Raw genomic sequence first — 19,088 nt, forward strand, 5'->3', positions numbered from 1 at the left:
CTCTAATTTTGGTCCCATCTAACCCGGACCTTCCCTTCATTGTGGAAGTGGATACCTCAGACGTCAGGGTGGGTGCAGTGTTGACATAATAGACATCTTTGTCAATAAACTGAACCCGTGCGCAGTCTTTTCCAAACGACTATCCTTGGCAAAGGTGAATTACAACACTGGAAACAGAGAGCTGCTTGCAGTTAAGTTGGCCCTGGTGGAATGGTGTCACTGGCTCAAAACCCCTTTATCGTATAGATCGACCACAAGAGCCTGGCTTACATTCAGAAGGCCAAGAAACTGAATTCCAGGTAGGTCAGGTGGTCAATTTTCTTTAGTCATTTTAATTCTATCCTGACCTATCGACTGGGATCTAAGAACCAGAAGCCAGATGCCTTGTCCCATCAGTTTGAATAACCCAAACAAGAAAAGTGGCCTATCAACATTTTGCCCCAAGCCAAGGTGACAGCGTCAATTCATTGGGGGATCGACTCACTTGTAAGCAAGGCCCAGGTGAAAGAGAGGTTCCTCAGAACGGCCTTCCAGGTCAGCTGGTCATTCCTAATCCCATCCGGTCTTAGGACATGCAATGAGATTGTCATCCCACCTAGGGATTGCCAGGACCCTCAGGTTTATTAAGAGAAGACATTGGTGGCCTGGAATGGCAAGGGAGGTCCATCAATATGTGCAGGCATGTGAGGTGTGCACCCAGAACAAGAAGCCTTGTACCCAACCTCTGCTTATACGTTCACCCTCTGCTTGTCCCAGAAAGACATGGGTGCTCATCTCCATGGACTTTGTCACAGGTCTTCCTCCTTCCAAGGGGAAGACCATTATTATGATAATTGTGGATTGCTTCCCAAAGGCATGCAAATTCATCGCCTTGGATGGACTTCCATCAGCAGCAGAGATTGCACCGTAGCAGGTCTTCAGGATCCATGGTTTTCCAGTAGATATTGTGTCGGATCATGATCCACAATTCACAACACGTTTCTGGAGGGTGTTTTGCAAACTGATTGGGGCAACAGTGAGTCTTTCCTCTGGATTTTACCGGCAGTTGAATGGCCAGGTGGACTGGGTGAACAAAGATATCGAATGTACTGTAAGATGCCTGGCCTCTGAGAGACCAAACAAGTGGAGCAACCATTTAAGGTGGGCAGATGTCGCCCACAACACTTTATAGCATTCAGTGCATGGGATGTCTCATTTTGAATGCCAATTTGGGAATGCTCCACCAGTCTTCCTTGGGGTTCCTGCTGCTGAAGATCTCATCCCATGCTGCAAGTAAAGATGGGCTAGGACATATATGTCAAACTCAAGGCCCGCGGGCCAAATCCGGTCCGTGGTGGAATTATCTTTGGCCCGCGAGATAATATCTAATTACTATTAAAGCTGGCCCCAGTAATCGAAGCGCCTATGGCGTATGATATGGCTAATGCTGAGTTTATTCAGGTACCAGGTTTTCAGGGTTTTTAGTGTTTATTCGGTTTCCCTGGTTTATTTCCTGAATATCATTAATGAATAAATTTTTTTCTATTAGACCTGGCCCGCTGGTATATTGCATGCACCACTAATACTACAAATCCCACAATGCACTGCCAGTGCATTGCTCGCGCTTGCCTTACTCTCTCATCAGCATCCTTATGGCGCTAGTCACGTGTGGCCAACTTTCAGCTATCCCTCACCCCAAAAATGGCTGAACGGGCTGAACTCGTTGAGCCCTTGGGCAGACTGGAGTTTGTCTGGAGTCACAGATGGCGCACCGTCCACGGTCGGGAAAAAGTCAGGTGTTGTTGCGAAACTCAGAGAGAAAGTTCAGACAGCAGGAATTCTGGGATTTTCATTTTTTTATACACCAAGTGGCGTTATGTAGAAGGAGCCTTGAAATGGAATATATCATGGATGTAAGTAATCAAAACAGTTAATTTTATTAGAGCCAAGGGACTCAACCATCGGCAATTTGACACTCTTTTGTCCGAAAGTAATATTGGACACGGCCGACCCTACCACACTGAGTCCGCTGGTTGAGCAGAGGAGTTGTGCTCAAACGTTTTTTTAATTACGTGTGGAAATTGGACTATACATGAATGAGAAAGGGAAGCGAGTGGCAGAGTTGGATGACCCAGACTAGCTTCACGATTTTGCATTTTTTGTGGATATTACAGAGCACTTCAATGTGCTTAATGTTAACACGCAAGGCCGCAGCAAATTTGTAACGGAATAGTATGACAGCATTCATAGCCTTTCAAATTAAATTAGGCCTGTGGGAGATACAGCTATCCTGGAGCAACCCAGCTCATTTCCCCTCTTTGCAATCTGTGCATGTCGCTCATGGGAATAATGATAACAAGGACAAAATATCACGGCTGAAAAGTGAGTTTCAGAATCGCTTCCAAGCCTTCACTCAGCTCAAGAAAGAATTCTCACTATTTTGCTCGCTGTTTGCCGTCAACGCAGCATCAGATGTGCCGGAGGAACTCCAAATGGAACTAATTGAAATTCGGTGTAACTCGGCTTTGAAATATAAGTTTGAGACTGTGAGTCTGGACTCATTCCATCAATACCTGGGACTGATGTACCCCAAGATCACAGACTTTGCCTCAGAGATCCTTTGCATGTTCGGGATAACATATCTCTGTGAGCAGGCGTTCTCCAAAATGAACATTAACATCCAAACTGTGCTCGCAGCTGACACACAGACATCTAAATGACATTATGAAAATCACAACTGCCCAGAAACTGGCCCCTGATGTTGACAGGCTGGTTAAAGCCAAGAGATGTCAGGTGTCTGGAAGTAGCAAGTGAAAAGTGAGTGACACTGTTCGATGCACTGTGACATGTAAGCAAAATGCATTATGAAATATTGAATGTCATGATATTGTGATTCATTCATTTTCTGACTGTTCTACTATTGCAAATGTGATCACTTCAATAAAAATTAGAGGCTAACTGTGTTCATTGTCTGAGCTTGTTTGGTGGAAGCAGGCTAATAAAAATTAGGTGCAGTTGTGTAGGCTACATTTACAATTTGTCTCATTGTGTCATTTTTTTTCTGCTAATGTTCAATTTCAAATGGTTTATTAATGAAAAGGATGTGGCTCCTAAAACAACCTTAGCCAAAATAGCATCGTTTTTTCTCTCTCATCATAAATTTTTTGTAGCCTACAACTGTAAATTAATACAATAATGCTTTCTGGGCAATCTTCTTCATAACAAATGAAATTCGTAAAGTGAAACACTTTGTAGATATAACAGAGACTAAGACACGTGAGAGCAGATTGAAAAATTGAAGGCAACGAAAGCTGTGGGAGCACGCATGCGTGCGTTTGCACGTGCACAACTCATTCGGCCCGCATGAAGTTGCATTTTGCCCAATCCGGCCCGTGACCCAAGATGAGTTTGATACCCCTGGACTAGGACAAAGGAGATTTTATTAGCTTCTACCTGGAAGGCTGAAATAAAGGCTAACCACAAGATAAGACAAGGAACAGTTTTGCAGCCTGGGCAACAGGTCTGGCTGTCGGCTTAGGGGATTTGCCTCCCCAAATGGAGTCCGGGAAATTGGTGCCCAAGTTCATTGGTCCTTTCAGGATTCTCAGGAAAGTAAACCCAGTGGCCTAAACCTTGCAGCTCCTCAAGACCCTCAGGATCAATCCCACTTTCTATGTTTCCAAGTTAAAGCCTATGACCACCAGCCTATTAGTCTCTCTACCATCAGCCCAGCCACCACCTAGGTTTGTTGATGGGGACCAGGTTTTCATCGTGAGAAGAATTTTGGACTTGCATACTGTTTGAGGGGCTTGGCAATATCTCATGGACTGGGGAGGATTCAGACCGGAGTGGAAGCACTGCGTGCCTGAAAGAGACACCTTGGATCCGGCTCTCATCCACGACTACCATCATCATCTCTCTGAGCAGCCAGAGCCGTCAGAAGTCAGCCATAGGGGAGGAGGTCCTGTTACTTGTTACGAATGAGGAGCAACTCTGATGGGGCAGAAGGGTGCAAAGTCTCAAAATCACTATTATTTCGGGTCTGATACCCAGGAAATGAGAGAGATTGACAACGCTCATGAAAAATTGATGAGAGAGAAGCCACAGGTTGGAATGTCTCCTATTGACAGAAGAAGGAATTGTGTATTGAGTACTGTTCTATTCATTGAAACCCCTCAGGGGGCAACCAGAGTGGTCTGGTTGAGGGATTGCATCATCCCAACCTGATTGACATCTGAGACCCCGTGAGTGGGGATAAAAGTGGGTCTGGGGAAACAACCCTCAGATGCACCAGGAGAGACGCTACGAGACCGGTGGGGGCTTGTGTGTGTGTCCACCCTTGCCTGGGTGATGAGTCCTCCATGGAACGTTCTAGCTAAAGGACGGAGATGAATCAAGATCGTAAAAGGAAAGTCGGCAAGTTACTCTCTCTCTCCCTCTCTCTCCAACAATTGCAACACAGTGATCAACAACTACTGCAGCCTGCATGAACTGAACTGAACTTTATATTTCCATCGGACAATTCATTATCCCTTAGACAACGATAGAGCTTATTTCTTGTTGATTATTATTATACCCGCACTTTTAGGTCTAGCATTGATGACATATATTATCTGTATAGTTGCATTGATATTATTTTTGTTTATTTTTACTAATAAATACTGTTAAAATAGTATCATCAGACTTCAACGGATACTCCTATCTTTGCTGGTAAGACACCTAGTTACGGGGTTCGTAACATACTACATGTACTGATCCACGCCAGCTTCTGAGGTTTAGATGCTATAGCTTCCCGGAGTATGCCCCTTTAAAGATTCAGGACAGTCCCGCTAATTGGCAGTCATGTTTTGGCCACCGAGGACTGAGCATTTAAGGAGCAACTGAACTGAGGTTTGGAGCTCAATCATAACCCTGTCATGATCCTGGATAGTGTTTGTTTTGTACTCAGATTCTCGATCCAGTTTGAAGCTGTGTCTCAATCCTAGCCTTGGATACTCCAGCATTTGGGTCCAAGCCATTCTTGTCAAGGACTCTCATCACATGCTCACAGTTTGATGAAGCTTTAGTTCCAGGCCATAACTGAAAGGTTGTTAATCTTGGTACAGTCAACACAGAATGACAGTCAAGTCGATAGGGATCAGGACAAAGGGCTGAGCCTGCTGTTGGGAGTCATCTCTCAGCAAGAAAGGGGGGTAGAGATGGCAGGAAGCGATGGAGAAGATGGAGGTAACAAACAGGGGGTGGTGTTGGGTGATAGAAGCTGTATGGAGGAATGCAAATACAGGATTCTGGGAAATGAAAAACTAAACAGCAGATTGAGAATTGTAGTGGCTCAGTGATGAATGCAGCAGAGAAGATTTAAATAAAAGAAGGAATGAAGAGCTTAAAGGTTTTTCTGTGATTTGAATGTGGACCCATTTCTGATATCAATCCAATTATACTAAATAAGAATTTGAAAAAAGCATCAGTAGATGTTTGTGTACAAAACCTTTAAGAGATGGAGCACTCAGTATTTTGCAATGAAAGTAAGCAATGTGAGAAAATGGAGTTAAAAACCGTGGGAGGAAGGAAAGTAACACTAAGAAATTACATTGAATGACAGTGGCTTTGAGGAGTAATTTGAATTATTAAAAATAATTTAGTTGGGAGAAATGTTGTGGACACTCAACATTTTAAGAGTTCCATGGTGGAGTTAGAACAGGTAGCTTAAAGTGCCGGATAGGGTTAGTTTAGGTTATATGAGTTCGAGTCAATGTGCTGACTGATCCGAGATGTTTTCAATGCCATAAGTTTGTTCAGGCAGCAGCTGTGTGTAAGGGTAAAAAGCGGTGTGGTCGATGTGATGGAGAACATGATTACGAGAAGACATTAGACAAATTTGTAGTGACTGGAAAGGAGAACAGTGCTCTACTTATGCAGGGTGTCCTGTACATAAGAAAGCAGTGGAAATGCTGTGTATTTGGGTGGAAGTGGCCATATCATATGTAGAGGCTCCGCAGAAAGAACAGAAAACAGTGCCAATGGGACCTATTAATAGCCAGAATACAGATAGTTTAAAGACAGTGGGCAAAGCACATAATTGTATAACAAAGTGACTTCTTAGGGCTGCATGCTCAGAGGGGACGAGGTTGGAGTGGCCCATGGGACCAGCTGAATTCCTCCAGCATATTGTTGGTATAATATTTCTAGCTTTTCTAATAATAAAATAAACTAAGTGGGATTGTGAAGAGTGATTATATAAAGAATCGTCAGTAGGATATAGATAAGGTAAGTGAGTGGGCAACATTGCAGGTGGAGTGCATTGTGGGAAGTTGTGAAGTTGTTTATCTTTGGTACAAAATCAGAAACGCTATTATAAATGGGGCAACATTGGAAAAGGCTGGTACTCCAAAATCAACATTTGATATAAGGTTGAACAAGTTAGGTCTTTATTCTTCGGAGTGTAGAAGGTTGAGGGGGATCTTGATAGAGGTATTTAAAATTATGAGGGGGATAGATAGAGTTGACGTAGATAGGCTTTTTCCTTTGAGAGTAGGAGAGATTCAAACAAGAGAACATGAGTTGAGAGTTAAGGGGCAAAAGTTTATGGGTAACATCGGGGGAACTTCTTTACTCAGAGAGTGGTAGCTGTGTGGACCGAGCTTCCAGTAGAAGTGGTAGAGGCAGGTTCGATTTTACCATTTAAAAAAAATTGGATAGGTATATGGACAGGAAAGGTATGGAGGGTTACGGGCTGAGTGCAGGTCTGTGGGACTAGGTGAGAGTAAGCGTTGGGCACTGACTAGAAGGGCCGAGATGGCCTGTTTCCGTGCTGTAATTGTTATATGGTTATGGTTATAAAGTGCTTTTTGACTGTTGATAAAATAATGTTGGCCACTTTCATGGCAGAGGTTTGTTCAGCACAAACTAAAAGTAGGACAGAAAATACATATTAAAAGCTGTAGAAAAACATATAGAGATATATGACAACTCTAGACGTGATTAATGATGCCTTACAAGGAGGAGTAAATAATGTTCAGACTTCAAAAGAGAGTTTTTACTGATTTTTCAAATCTTACAATGGAATGACAAAAGACTGTTAGCCAATGGTCAAGAATTCAAGAAATTTATTGATGATTTACCAAATAAACCTGACGTCAAATGTGTACAGAAAACCTGGTTGAAATCTTGTCTGATGCAAGTTTATGTTGATATAAGACATGATCGGAAAATGGGCAACAGAGGAGGAGCAGCTACCTTTCTCAAAAATGGGTTAGCACACCGAGTGTTGGAGATTGGGATTGTTTGAGACAATTGTGGTTGAAATTTGGGGAAACAATAGTAAGGAACATAAAATGTTATAGCCCTTGTCAATATAAGTACACCTGATATATTGGAAAGTGTGGGTGGAAATGGGAAAAAAATATGTTATATGGTGTGGGGATTTTAATGCTCACAGTACTTTATGGGGTAGAAGTGACAGAAACACAAGTGGGAAAGTAATGAGAAACTTTCTGGAAGAAAAGTGGTGTGCCTGAATGATCGTAGGAGGACAATAATAAATCTACTTAACATCCGTGTTTCCGTCAAAGATCTTACATAACTTTCTGAGTATACAGCAAGTGTGTGTAACTGGGAAGTATGCAATGATGCAACAGAGGGGAGTCATCATTTCCCCATTACAGTACACCCCCCCGCAATCCGAAGGCAGAGCGTTCCTACAAAGTTTGTAATCCGAAATGTCGTAAATCGAAGAAGCAATTACCATTAATTTATATGGGAAATTTTTTTGAGCGTTCCCAGAACCAAAAAAAATAACCTACCAAATCAAAGCAAGTAACACATAAAACCTAAAATAACACTAACATATAGTAAAAGCAGGAATTATATAATAAAGTTACATGCTATATAAAGTAGAAATATTGTAGGTACGGTGTAGTAAGTAGTTTCACATAAAACTCGGGAAGGCAGCGAACCAAAATCGACTTGGAGAAAAAAATCGGCACGTACATGCACGTATGTGCGTACGCGCAAGCGCAAACATCTACCCGCACAAGGCTTCACGGTCATTGTAGTCTTTCTTGGGGTAAACGCAGGTATAAAAGACTTTTTCTCGTAAAAGCGAAAATCCTCTTTGGTTAGCGAAAACAGGTAATAATGTAAGTCTTTCGTAACAGCGAGTTGTCGTAAATGGAACGTTCGAAAACCGGGGGACACCTGTGTATGTGCATCATATGCGTATCGGAGAAAAAGTTCTCATCCCCAGATGGAATTAAGAAAAAAAAAACAAATTGGGATATATTTGATGATATATGCGTAAGTGGATTTCCTAACTCAGTAGGTGCCGGTAATGCACCTTATGTTGGTTTGCCAATCACCATTCAACTTTTACAAGGAGAAGTTGTCAACGCTGAATGACAACTCGGTGGCGACGCATCGCAGTTTGGAACTACGCCACCCAGGGTGCAGTGCGCGTCGGCATTGCGTCTGTCAGCGGCGTCCGGCGAGCGAGGGCTGAGAAATGGCCGCTTCGCTGCGCTTCGACGGGAAGGTGGCACTGGTGACGGGGGCTGGAGGAGGTCGGTAAATGTCGGTGTACTTTATGTAAAAATGGTTCTGCGTGTTGGGAAGCGGCGAAGTGTTGAAATGGGGGAGCCAGAGCAGCTGGGCTGTGGTTAAAGGTCGGCAACTTGCAATCACTGATGGTGCTCAGGGTTTACAAACTTGCATGAATTCACTACGTTTAGTTTTTATTTGCTTTTCTTTGATGACGATATGTTTTTTCCAAATCCGTGTATTCTATTGCTATGTGTTTTTGCCATTTTGAGTTTAAAATGACACTTTCTGCTGTTTATTCGAAAACATATGTACAACCCTTCGCATTTAAACAGGTTCATGAACTATTTTGGAAGCATCACTAAGCTGAAAGCTGTACGTTTGGTTTTAACATTTACATGGAATAAATAATAAACATAACAAGGAATTGACTCCCCAAATGGTTTATTTATTTTATTAAACACTAAACATACACATTAAGTGGTACATTCTTGGGCGGTCTCTTGTGATTGAGGATGATATCTGCTTGGTTATGGGGGTTCTGGAGAGGCCAATGTGGTATCCAATGGCAGGACAAGAGGTAGGTTCCTTTTGCTTGTTGTGTAGGGCTTCTCTGTGGTTGTAATGTAATGTTGGGAATGTTCAGCAAGTTGGTCAGCATCTTTGCAGATAGAAGCAGAGTTGACCTTTCATCAGATGATCTGCTGGAGGAGCTCAGCAGATTGAGCAGCATCTGTGCAGGCAAAGAGAAGACTGACAATTCAGGCCAAGACCTGCATCAGGATGTTGGCTGTGTATTTGCCTCTGCAGATGCTGTTTGACTGTTGAGTTTCTCCAGTGGTTCTTTTTCCTCTAAGTTCCTCTACCTGCAGTCCTCTTTGTCACTTAGACAATCTTCAAATAAAAGAGGACTTAATGTCAGCAAGCTGGCCACAGTTGGAGGGGTTCTAATTTACTTTTAGGAAATGAACTTTTTTGCTCTAATTTTTGAATTAAGAGAAATATAGGTTGTTTCATAGTGATTCCAGGAATGAGGCACTTCGGTTAAGTAGCCCATAGTTCCTGCTTGTTCTGCTCTACTGAACTTGTATCTTGACACTATATTCTATCAAGTCTCTTCCTTCTGATATCCGTGTACACTTTCACCACTTGATCAGTTTTTAGTACTCTTGCCCTGACTGTGTCACTTTCACCATGGATATGTGGTCCTTGTATGCTTTCATTCCCCCCTCCCCTTTTAGGAAGCCCTTGGGGCTTTCAGTTTCTTTCTGGATAACAGACCCACTGGCTCCGCCACCTCTAACCTCCTCCATCTGACACAACTTATGTTTATACTCACTAACTCTTTCGGATCCTCACACTTTCTCTAGACCAAAGGTGTTCCCACAGGCGCTCGTATGGGCCTGAGAAATACCTGCCTTATTGTTGGGTTTGTGGTGCAATGTGTTTTCCAAATCTACACTGGCAATGCTTCCCTACTCTTTCTCCACTGCATTGACAGTTGCATCAGTGCAAAGCTCATCAGTTGCATCAACTTTTTAAACTTCCACCCTGCCCTCATATTTATTTGATTAATGTCCAACACCCCTCTCCTTTCTTCATCTCACTGTCTCCATCTCAGGAGACAGACTCCCGGAGTTACCTTGATTATGTCTCTTCCCACTCTGTTACTTGTAAAAACGTAATTCCCTTTCTCCGTTCTTCTGTCTGTTAGAGAAAATGGAATCTTCCGTCTTCCTCACTGCACACTGCTAAAGATGGAGCCCTCACCCTCGCCTTCCCTTACCTCATTCCACCCTCCTCCCCAGCCCCCCACCAGCCTTCACAAGCTATTCTCTGCATCTTCCATCATCTCCAGCGGCATCCCACCACCAGGCACTCTTCCCTGTACTCCAAACACCATCACCCGCAGGGAACCCTCTCTCCATGACTCCCTTGTCTGCTCCTCCTTCCCTTTCCAGGTTCTTATCCCCACAAATGGGCTGAGAGTTGCATCTGCCCCTATGCCACCTCCTGTTACTACCATTCATGCACCTAACAATCCTTCTAGTCCTGACCAGCTATTTTAAATCCATTTCTCAGTCCCACACCAACACGTATGCCCAAGGCCTATTCTGCTGAGTTGAGCCTGCATGCAGAATAGAAAAACACCATCTCTAATTCCACTGTGTTAGTCTCCAAACTGACAGCACAAATGTTGATTTCTCTAACCTTTGGTAACAATTCCCCTCTGACCCTTACCTTTCTTTTCTTGATCTGATTGGCTCCTATCACTCTTTCTCCTCCCATTCCCCATCTGCCCATCACCCACACAATCCTCTCGCTGATTTCCTTCTGCACCTGCTTCCCTTTATTTCATGGTCCACTGTCCTATCAGATTTCATCATCAGCCCTTTGCCACTTCCACCTTTCACCTTCCAGCTGTTTGCTTCATTCCCACTCTTCTCCCTTCCTCACCCACCCCCTCAGCTGGATCTATCACCTGCCAATTCTTGCTCTACCCCTTCTCCCCCCTATCTTTTTATTCTGGCCACTTCCCTTCTTCCTTTCCAGTCCTGATGAAAGGTCTCAACCTGAAATGTCGACTGTACATTTCCCTCTATAGATGCTGCCTGACCTCTTGAGTTCCTCTAGGTTTTTTGTGTGTTGTCGTCACCTGTAGTCTTTGGTGTCTTTAATTATGCGGAGAGACTGGGAAATATAGTTTTACCATAAACCAGTAGTGGTGCTGATGCAGGTATTTAAGGGCATAGCAATGAAGTCAAAGAGAACTTGATTTAATTGATGGAGAAGCCGAGTATTTGGGGGGAAAAAAGAGAACAAAGTGTCTCGCAAAAGAACCAAAACTGACATGATCTATTTACACAATGAGTGGTCAGTGGTTGGAATGTATTGTCAGCATCTCCTAGTCTCATGCTGAAGTCGTGTCTCAAAGCAGTAATTGTCAATGATGTTCATAATTAGTTAGAATGCTAGTGAATGATTTAAGTGAACTGTATTGCTTGAGTAAAGGATTGTATTTTCTTCCATTCACAATTGAAATTGAGGATTATAAACTGTAGAGCAGTTTTAACATTACAATAACCAATAGTGTGTTCATAGACACACTATTTTTTAATATCATCTTATTTTCTTTCTTATAATAAGCTTCACACTCCGTTTTCCAGCTTATGGTTTTTAATAAGCTAGATAATTATCAAGATAAATTTTACTTCTCAAAGTAATTGAAATTCAATTAAAAGGAAGTCAGAGGAATTAGATAAAGAGATTATGGTTTGGGATGAGGATTGATGAGATTACAGTGGACTACTACCTACAGCATCGGTCTCCTTATTTAAAGATGCTTTAATTTATTCTGAAAAAGGTTCAATACATTAAAATCTGGGATGGACGGGGAAAGGTTTAGACGGGCTTGTTTTGTATCTGCTTAGTTTAGAAGAGTGAAAGATGATGTGATTAAAACATATATTCCTGAGGGATTTTAAGAGTGGATGTAGATAATGGCAGGAGCATGACGACCTTTCGCAAGAATTAGGGAAAAGAGAACAAAAGTGACAGGGAAAAGAACCAGCACTGACATGAACAATTCGCACAGTAAGTGATTTGTGAATTGAATATATTGCCATGGTAGTATTGGATGAACTTTTTTTTGAAGTTTATTTTTTGTTTTAAAAGGTTTAGGAAGAGAATATGCATTATTATTTGCAGAAAGAGGAGCTTCTGTTGTTGGTAAGTGCTCTTGAACGTCAAATTCCTATTCCCTATAATGTGTATTTTGTGTTTTAATTTGGAGCTAAGTGCCCCAAATCTTCTGAGATGTTGACACTCTGGATTGTGCTGCGGTGGGCATGAAAAATGACTAATGTTTCAACCAAGAAACCATCTTCCATGTACTCTCAGCATTGGTGAATTCCATTTACCTGTATACCCATTATGATTGTTAGTGCTGTATGCACAAGCAATGCATTTTCTGCAGTCAAGTTAAGAATGATGCTTAATTTTCTTCCAAGTGCTTGCTTGGCTGAGATTTTATTAACATCTTAGCACAGTTCAAAATTGAGCCAGGGTTTCCTGGTCTCAGTGCCTTAACTTGTGTTCTCAAAGCAGTAATTCTCTGAATGCCAGTGAATGATTTAATTGAGTTTTATTGCTTCAGTAAAGCACTGTTTTTTTTCACAATTGCAATACAAGACTTTAAACTGTGGAGCAGCTTTAACATTGTAATATATAACACCCAATATTGTGTTCATATAATTTCATTGCCTTTAGTATATTATTATTTTCTTAAAAATTCTTGCTTCTAGTAAGTTTTACACCACATTTTTGGCTTCTGGTTTTAATACTGAATTAATTATGTAGATATAGTTATTTCTCAAGATGATTGGAAATCAAAAGTAAGGAAGTCAGCTGAATTATAGAGGGTATGGACCAGGGAAAATTTGTTTTATTTGCCCTCATTGAAAGATGAATGAATGTCTTAGGAATGAGTTCAGTGCACCTTAACCAGAATGGTATCAAAGGGATATAGATGGGTTAAGTAAGTGGAAAAAGATCTGGCAAATGGAGTATAAAGTATGAAGTATATATGAAATCTTCCATTTTGACAGGACTTCTTAGTCGGAAAAAGAATCACAAGATCTGAGGTGCAAAGAGGTCTTAATGCACATGGCAACAAGTAATTAGGACAGCTAAAAATGTTGTTTACTTCTAGAAGAATAGGATTATGGTTTGAGAGGGGATGGATGAGATGACAAATATAGTACTATCTTGGCAGAGGTTCTCAATCTTTTTCTGCTCAAGGCCCACTTATAGAACATAGAATAGTACAGCATATTGCAGGCCCTTCGGCCCACAATGTTGTGCCAACCCTCACCCTGCCTCCCATATAACCCCCCCACCTTAAATTCCTCCATATACCTGTCCAGTAGTCTCTTAAACTTCACTAGTGTATCTGCCTCCACCACTGACTCAGGCAGTGCATTCCACGCACCAACCACTCTTTTCTATTATTAGAAAAATATTCCTCTGATATCCCCCTTGAACTTCCCTCCCCTTACCTTAAAGCCGTGTCCTCTTGTACTGAACAGTGGTGCCCTGGGGAAGAGGCGCTAGCTGTCCACTCTGTCTATTAATATCTCGTACACCTCTATCATGTCTCCTCTCATCCTCCGAAGAGTAAAGCCCTAGCTCCCTTAATCTCTGATCATAATCCATACTCTCTAAACCAGGCAGCATCCTGGTTAATCTCCTCTGTACCCTTTCCAATGCTTCCACATCCTTCCTACAGTGAGGCGACCAGAACTAGACACAGTACTCCAAGTGTGGCCTAACTAGAGTTTTATAGAGCTGCATCGCGTCTCTTAAACTTTATCCCTCGACTTATGAAAGCTAACACCCCATAAGCTTTCTTACTACCCTATCTACCTGTAAGGCAACTTTCAGGGATCTGTGGACATGTACCCCCAGGTCCCTCTGCTCCTCCACACTACCAAGTATCCTGCCATTTATTCTTATGATTTTCATTTACCCCCGTGAACCCCACCCTCCATAGTTTCCGATAGTTTCCATACTTCCTAAGTTTTTTTTTGGTCAGCTATACTAATTATTCTAATATACGGTCCTTATTTCTGTTTTAGCAGGTTATAGGTATTATATGTTAAATATAATGTTACAGGCATATATGAAAAATAAAACTATTTCAAAGCTCTGAATTGGATACTTTATTTATAATATCTATGATACTCTTTCAACACTAATGAAGAAGTGTTTAATATTGTTTGGGTATTTAGTGAGATCCTTGTGACTGATGCAAACTAGCAAGGTTTTTGAATATCTGGTTGCAATTTGGTTAAGGATAATCAAAGATCACCTCTTTTAAGAACATCAAAACTGTATAAGCTTCTGATAGCAGATGAAGAGCTTGACTAAAACCAATTAGATAAGTATTGGGAAATCCAGTTATAAACAACTTTGCTTTCTCTCAGAACATCACTAATTATCCAGAAATTTTGCTTTCTCTGTTCAAGTTCTGCTTGAGTTGTTAAATCACTCTGCAGCTCAATAAGACATTCTTGTGATGTGGTGTCAACATCATCCACATTCACCTCAAATGCATCCACCACCCAATCTGGAATATGCATCTCCAATAGGTCTCTGAAGTAGGTTCCATATCAGTGTGCAGTTGTTTCAGATGTTCAAGATAAACAATCATTTCATCATATGTAATTCTATATTAAAAGTGGCCAGTGAAGGAACCTCCGTAAAGTCTCAATGTCCAATATTGCTGCTGAAAAGTTTGAGTTTTCCAAGGAAAGTGGTAATAGCCTCGTTGCATGATATGAGATTACAGACTTTTCCTGGTCACTGTTTGATTAATAAATTCAGTTTTTCAAATGTATTTGACAGATAAAATCTGTCACACTTAGCAGTAGCAATTTGTTCTTCAAGCTGCTTATTGCTTAGAAATGCTGCTGTACTACCCCAAAGTGCAACAAAGCGACAAGGCAACTACCTTTTGATTACCATCGGACCTCTGTATGCATTAGTAGCCATTCAATATCTTTTTCATGTTCCTCACAAAGTTGATGAAAAAAGACTATCTTGAGCCGTACATTTGTATTGATGTTGATGTCATTTGTGCAGGGTTAAGCAGGAACAGAGGTAATGATTGATGGGCCAAACCTCACCCTACCCACGTACACATACACACGGACTAAGCTGTTTTGCTGCCTTATTTTGCATCATTAGTATATTTTCACATTCATTTAATTCAGGTTTCAATTAAATTATATACATTTGTTTCTTTTTTATTTATATATTTTAGTAATATTTCATTAAAACAGGAAACTTATCATGGTCCATTCAGAAACTCTTGTGGCCCCTAGTTTCTTGTATTTTGTGGCCAGTATGACATCGGCATGACTCCCTGGGTGTCCATATGGCCCACATCGAGAACCACAGATGTATGTATTAATCTCTTTATTTAAGGAATAAATGGTGCATTGGATGCAGTCTGAAAAATGTTTAGCAGACCTAGAATAGACCAAGATAATGGACAGGCTTGTATGTGCTGGAGTTTAGAGGGATGAAAAATGACATAATTAAATTGAACAGATGAGGAGTATAAATTTCTAAATAAAAGAGTTCGGGGATTGAATCTACTACTCTTGCTTATGTGTCCCTGCCCACGTCATAGAAGCTTGAAATAATACTTTTTATCTATAATGTGTGTCCTTTTATTTCTCTTCAGTAAATGACCTTGGTGGTGACTTCAAAGGACAAGGCAAAAGTTCATCTGCTGCAGATAGAGTGGTGGAAGAAATAAGGGCAAAAGGAGGCAATGCTGTGGCCAACTATGGTATTGTGTTTATCTTTTTTTTAAATTTCAGTTTAACATTTCCCATATTTTACTTCAGAAATGCATCAGTATCTGATTCCTGACTAGGCTGTAGAAGATCATAACAGTTTAACTACCAGGAATATAATATTTGAGACAACTTAACTGCCCTTTTTAACTATTAATGAACATCAAATTGTAGCTTTTGTAAATGTCCACACTAATTATATCCATTGTTTCCTCTAAGGTGTGCACATGCACACATCTTTTACTACTAGTGCGCAAAGAATTTAAACTGCACACAAAAGGTTGTAACTCAATACCTCGTTGGTATGTTAAATATATTTCACGATTGTATGCAATTACATTTCCTTTTCTGCTTTCTGATGTGGATGGTGTTGACAATATGGAATTTGCGATGACTGCAGATTTTAGAACTGGCTTATTTATACTGTTTTTATTGCAGAAATTATTCTGTGTACATATTGTTGTCACTGGGCAAAAAATGCACAGCACAAAATTCTTGCACACTCTGGTCATCACAGATGAGAGAAAACATTGATTAGGCTTGAAACCTTCGCTGAAGGATGATTTCATGATGTTGTAACATTAGGTTGTGGTCATACTGTTGCAGTTTTATTTTTGGCATGGTTTTTTGTTTATTGTTTGTTTGCCTTTGGTATTTGTGGTGGAAAAAAGAAACAAAAATTATCAGTCGTTCAGTCAATTAAAACACAAAGTAGTGACAATGTTGATTGAAAATGACCTTGGCATGTAGTCTATTCTGACTTTACCAATAAAAGAGGGAAATTTCTAATTTTTTTCCATCCATATTCTTAGTGTTGGAAAAATTGTATTTGGAAAGGTAATTGAACTAGATAAATTCTGGCTAATACTTGCTGTTAACTAATTGTAAAGAATGTGTCTGAATAATGTTGTTTGACAGTGTGAATTTTGCCAGGATAACTAACGTGTTGGCAGCATCATACTTGAGTGGCTTTCTGCCTACAGTGAAGCCTTGCACTCTTCCACCTGCACTTGCTTCATGTGATTCTGTGCAATTAATTGAACAGGAGGGCTGTAATTGTACTGTTACAAAAGTTTGTCAAAGGGCACTAGGCAACCTGAGCATCACCCTTCCCACACCTCCCCAAAAGAAATATGGAAGTCATTTCATTGTTTTCTGCTGTCAAGAGGTCTTTCTTATTGATTTTAAAGCACTTTGATGGTAAGATGCATTCAAATAGTTCTATTCAAAAAGGTGCAAGAAATTATAAAAAAGTAAAATTACTTCAGCTACTAGGAATTAATTTTAATGAATGATAAATAAAATAAAATCAATGACTTAACTGCATTTCCTCTTGTAATCAAGTTCAGTAACCTGTTAAAATGAATGGGTCCATGCTGGCTGCACCAGCTGTAAGCAATGGCAGGCATAAATATTGGACAGGTGAAACAAAATGCACCTGGTTACTTGGCTTAGCAGGTGATGCCTCTCAGCTGGAATGAGAAGTCAAGCATGCTGGAGGCTTGTCATCAGACTTGAAGACTCAAGGGATAAATGAATCAAACATACAGAGCTGCAATGTGTGGATATTCAGTCTGTTCTTTGGGTTATGTCTAGGGTGACTCAATTCTGATAAATTCAACATTTATTTTTTCAAGTCTAGAATTACAGTTTGCAGATGTAATGTTGGGATTCTTTGATTTTGAAATCAGTATTGTTTTAGAACTAATGTGCAACTCCCTTATTTTCTCTTGCTGTACACTCAATGGGCACTTTATTAAGTACACTTGTACACCTGCTTGTTAAAACAAATACCTAATCATCCAATCAAGGTAGCAACTCAATGCAATAAGCATGCAGACATGGTCAGGAGGTTCATTTGTTGTTCGGACCAAACATCAGAATGGGGAAGAAATGTGATCTAAGTGGATTTGACTGTGGAAGGATTGTTAGTACCAGACCTAGTGATTTGAGTATCTCAACGATTGCTGATCTTCTGGAATTTTATGGCACTACAGTCTCCAAAGTTTGTACTGAGAATGATGTGTAAAACAGACAACCACCCAGTGTGAGTGGCAGTTCTGTGGGCAAAAAAGGCTTGTTATGAAAGAGGTCAGAGGAGAATGGCCAGACTGGTTCAAGCTGACAAGAAGGCAATAACCATGTGTTACAGCATAGGTGAGCAGAAGAGCATCTCTGAATGGACAACACTTCAAACCTTGCAGGAGCAGAAGACCACGAACAAACACGAGGTACCTAATAAAGTGAATACTGAGTGTTTACATGAAACATAAGTTTCTGCAGCTGTTTCATTCTAGCTTGTAATGGACTTGCAGCCACATCAACATTTTCTGGTGCCAATGTCTTTATCAGTAGTGTGAAATAATTTTTTGACATTTTATCTGTTGTGATGTGTGATGAGCAAACCAGGCGGAGATGGGGTCCAGGTTGACCCCCCCCCCCCCCCGTGAACTATGCTGCTAACAAGAGGGGGGGAGGTCTCCTGCTGCAGATGCTGATAATGAGAGAGAGAGAGAGAGAGAGAATGATTTAGTATTATGGCTTCTTCGATGATTGTTTCCTTTTGCTCCAAGGACACTTTTGCCTGCTTGTGTGAATCCCTGCTGAGACAGCAAGGCGGGGCCAGCGGATGGACATGGACATGGACAGTTGATGGACGGCTGGTACCCCATCAGGGGAGATAAAAGCAGGTCTGCTTAGACACAGGCAGACACGCCATGAGACACTGAAGGAGTGTTGTGCACCCACAGGAAGGTGGGGGTTCGGAGGGAATTGATCAGAGGCTCACAGTGTGTGAAGGCAGACCGGTGGGGGCTTGTGTGTGTGTCCACCCACGCCTGGGTGACAGGCTCACCACTGAAGAATGGTCTGGCTTGGTACGGAGGGGTCACAGTCGGTGACCACAACAGCACAACAGGACAAGAAGATAACGGAAGGTTTGCCTGCTGCAACTGCTCACCTCTCGCTCTTTTTTCTCCCCCTCCCCCTCCCACGGTACAACAGCAACTACCTTGACCTAAACTAAACTGAACTGAACTCAGCACCATCCTAAGTCTATTCATTTACCCCTAGGCGTCGATAGAGCTTGGTTTTGGTTTCTGTTTCCACACTTTTGTATATATCATTGCTAACCTGTTTTATATGTATATTTGCATTTTATTGTATGGTATTACTTAGTTTACTAATAAACACTTCTAGTTACGGTACCAA

The 19,088-nt window shown here is 41.2% G+C and overlaps 1 protein-coding gene across 2 annotated transcripts in view; it reads left to right on the forward strand.

The window, feature by feature from the left end:
* Nucleotides 1-8,397: 8,397 nt before the first annotated feature.
* The window catches only part of hsd17b4 (hydroxysteroid (17-beta) dehydrogenase 4), a 109,275-nt gene continuing 98,584 nt past the window's right edge, over nt 8,398-19,088 (forward strand). The window contains exons 1-3 of one of the 2 annotated variants that reach the window (XM_059969636.1): nt 8,398-8,537; nt 12,190-12,243; nt 15,764-15,871. In XM_059969636.1, the coding sequence (XP_059825619.1) occupies nt 8,480-8,537; nt 12,190-12,243; nt 15,764-15,871 (220 nt within the window). In that variant the 5' untranslated portion in view covers nt 8,398-8,479. The remainder of the gene's footprint in view (nt 8,538-12,189; nt 12,244-15,763; nt 15,872-19,088) is intronic. The other variant, XM_059969635.1, reaches the window with a different exon arrangement.

The sequence above is a fragment of the Hypanus sabinus genome, chromosome 5, assembly GCF_030144855.1.
Source record: "Hypanus sabinus isolate sHypSab1 chromosome 5, sHypSab1.hap1, whole genome shotgun sequence".
Lineage (NCBI taxonomy): Eukaryota > Metazoa > Chordata > Chondrichthyes > Myliobatiformes > Dasyatidae > Hypanus > Hypanus sabinus.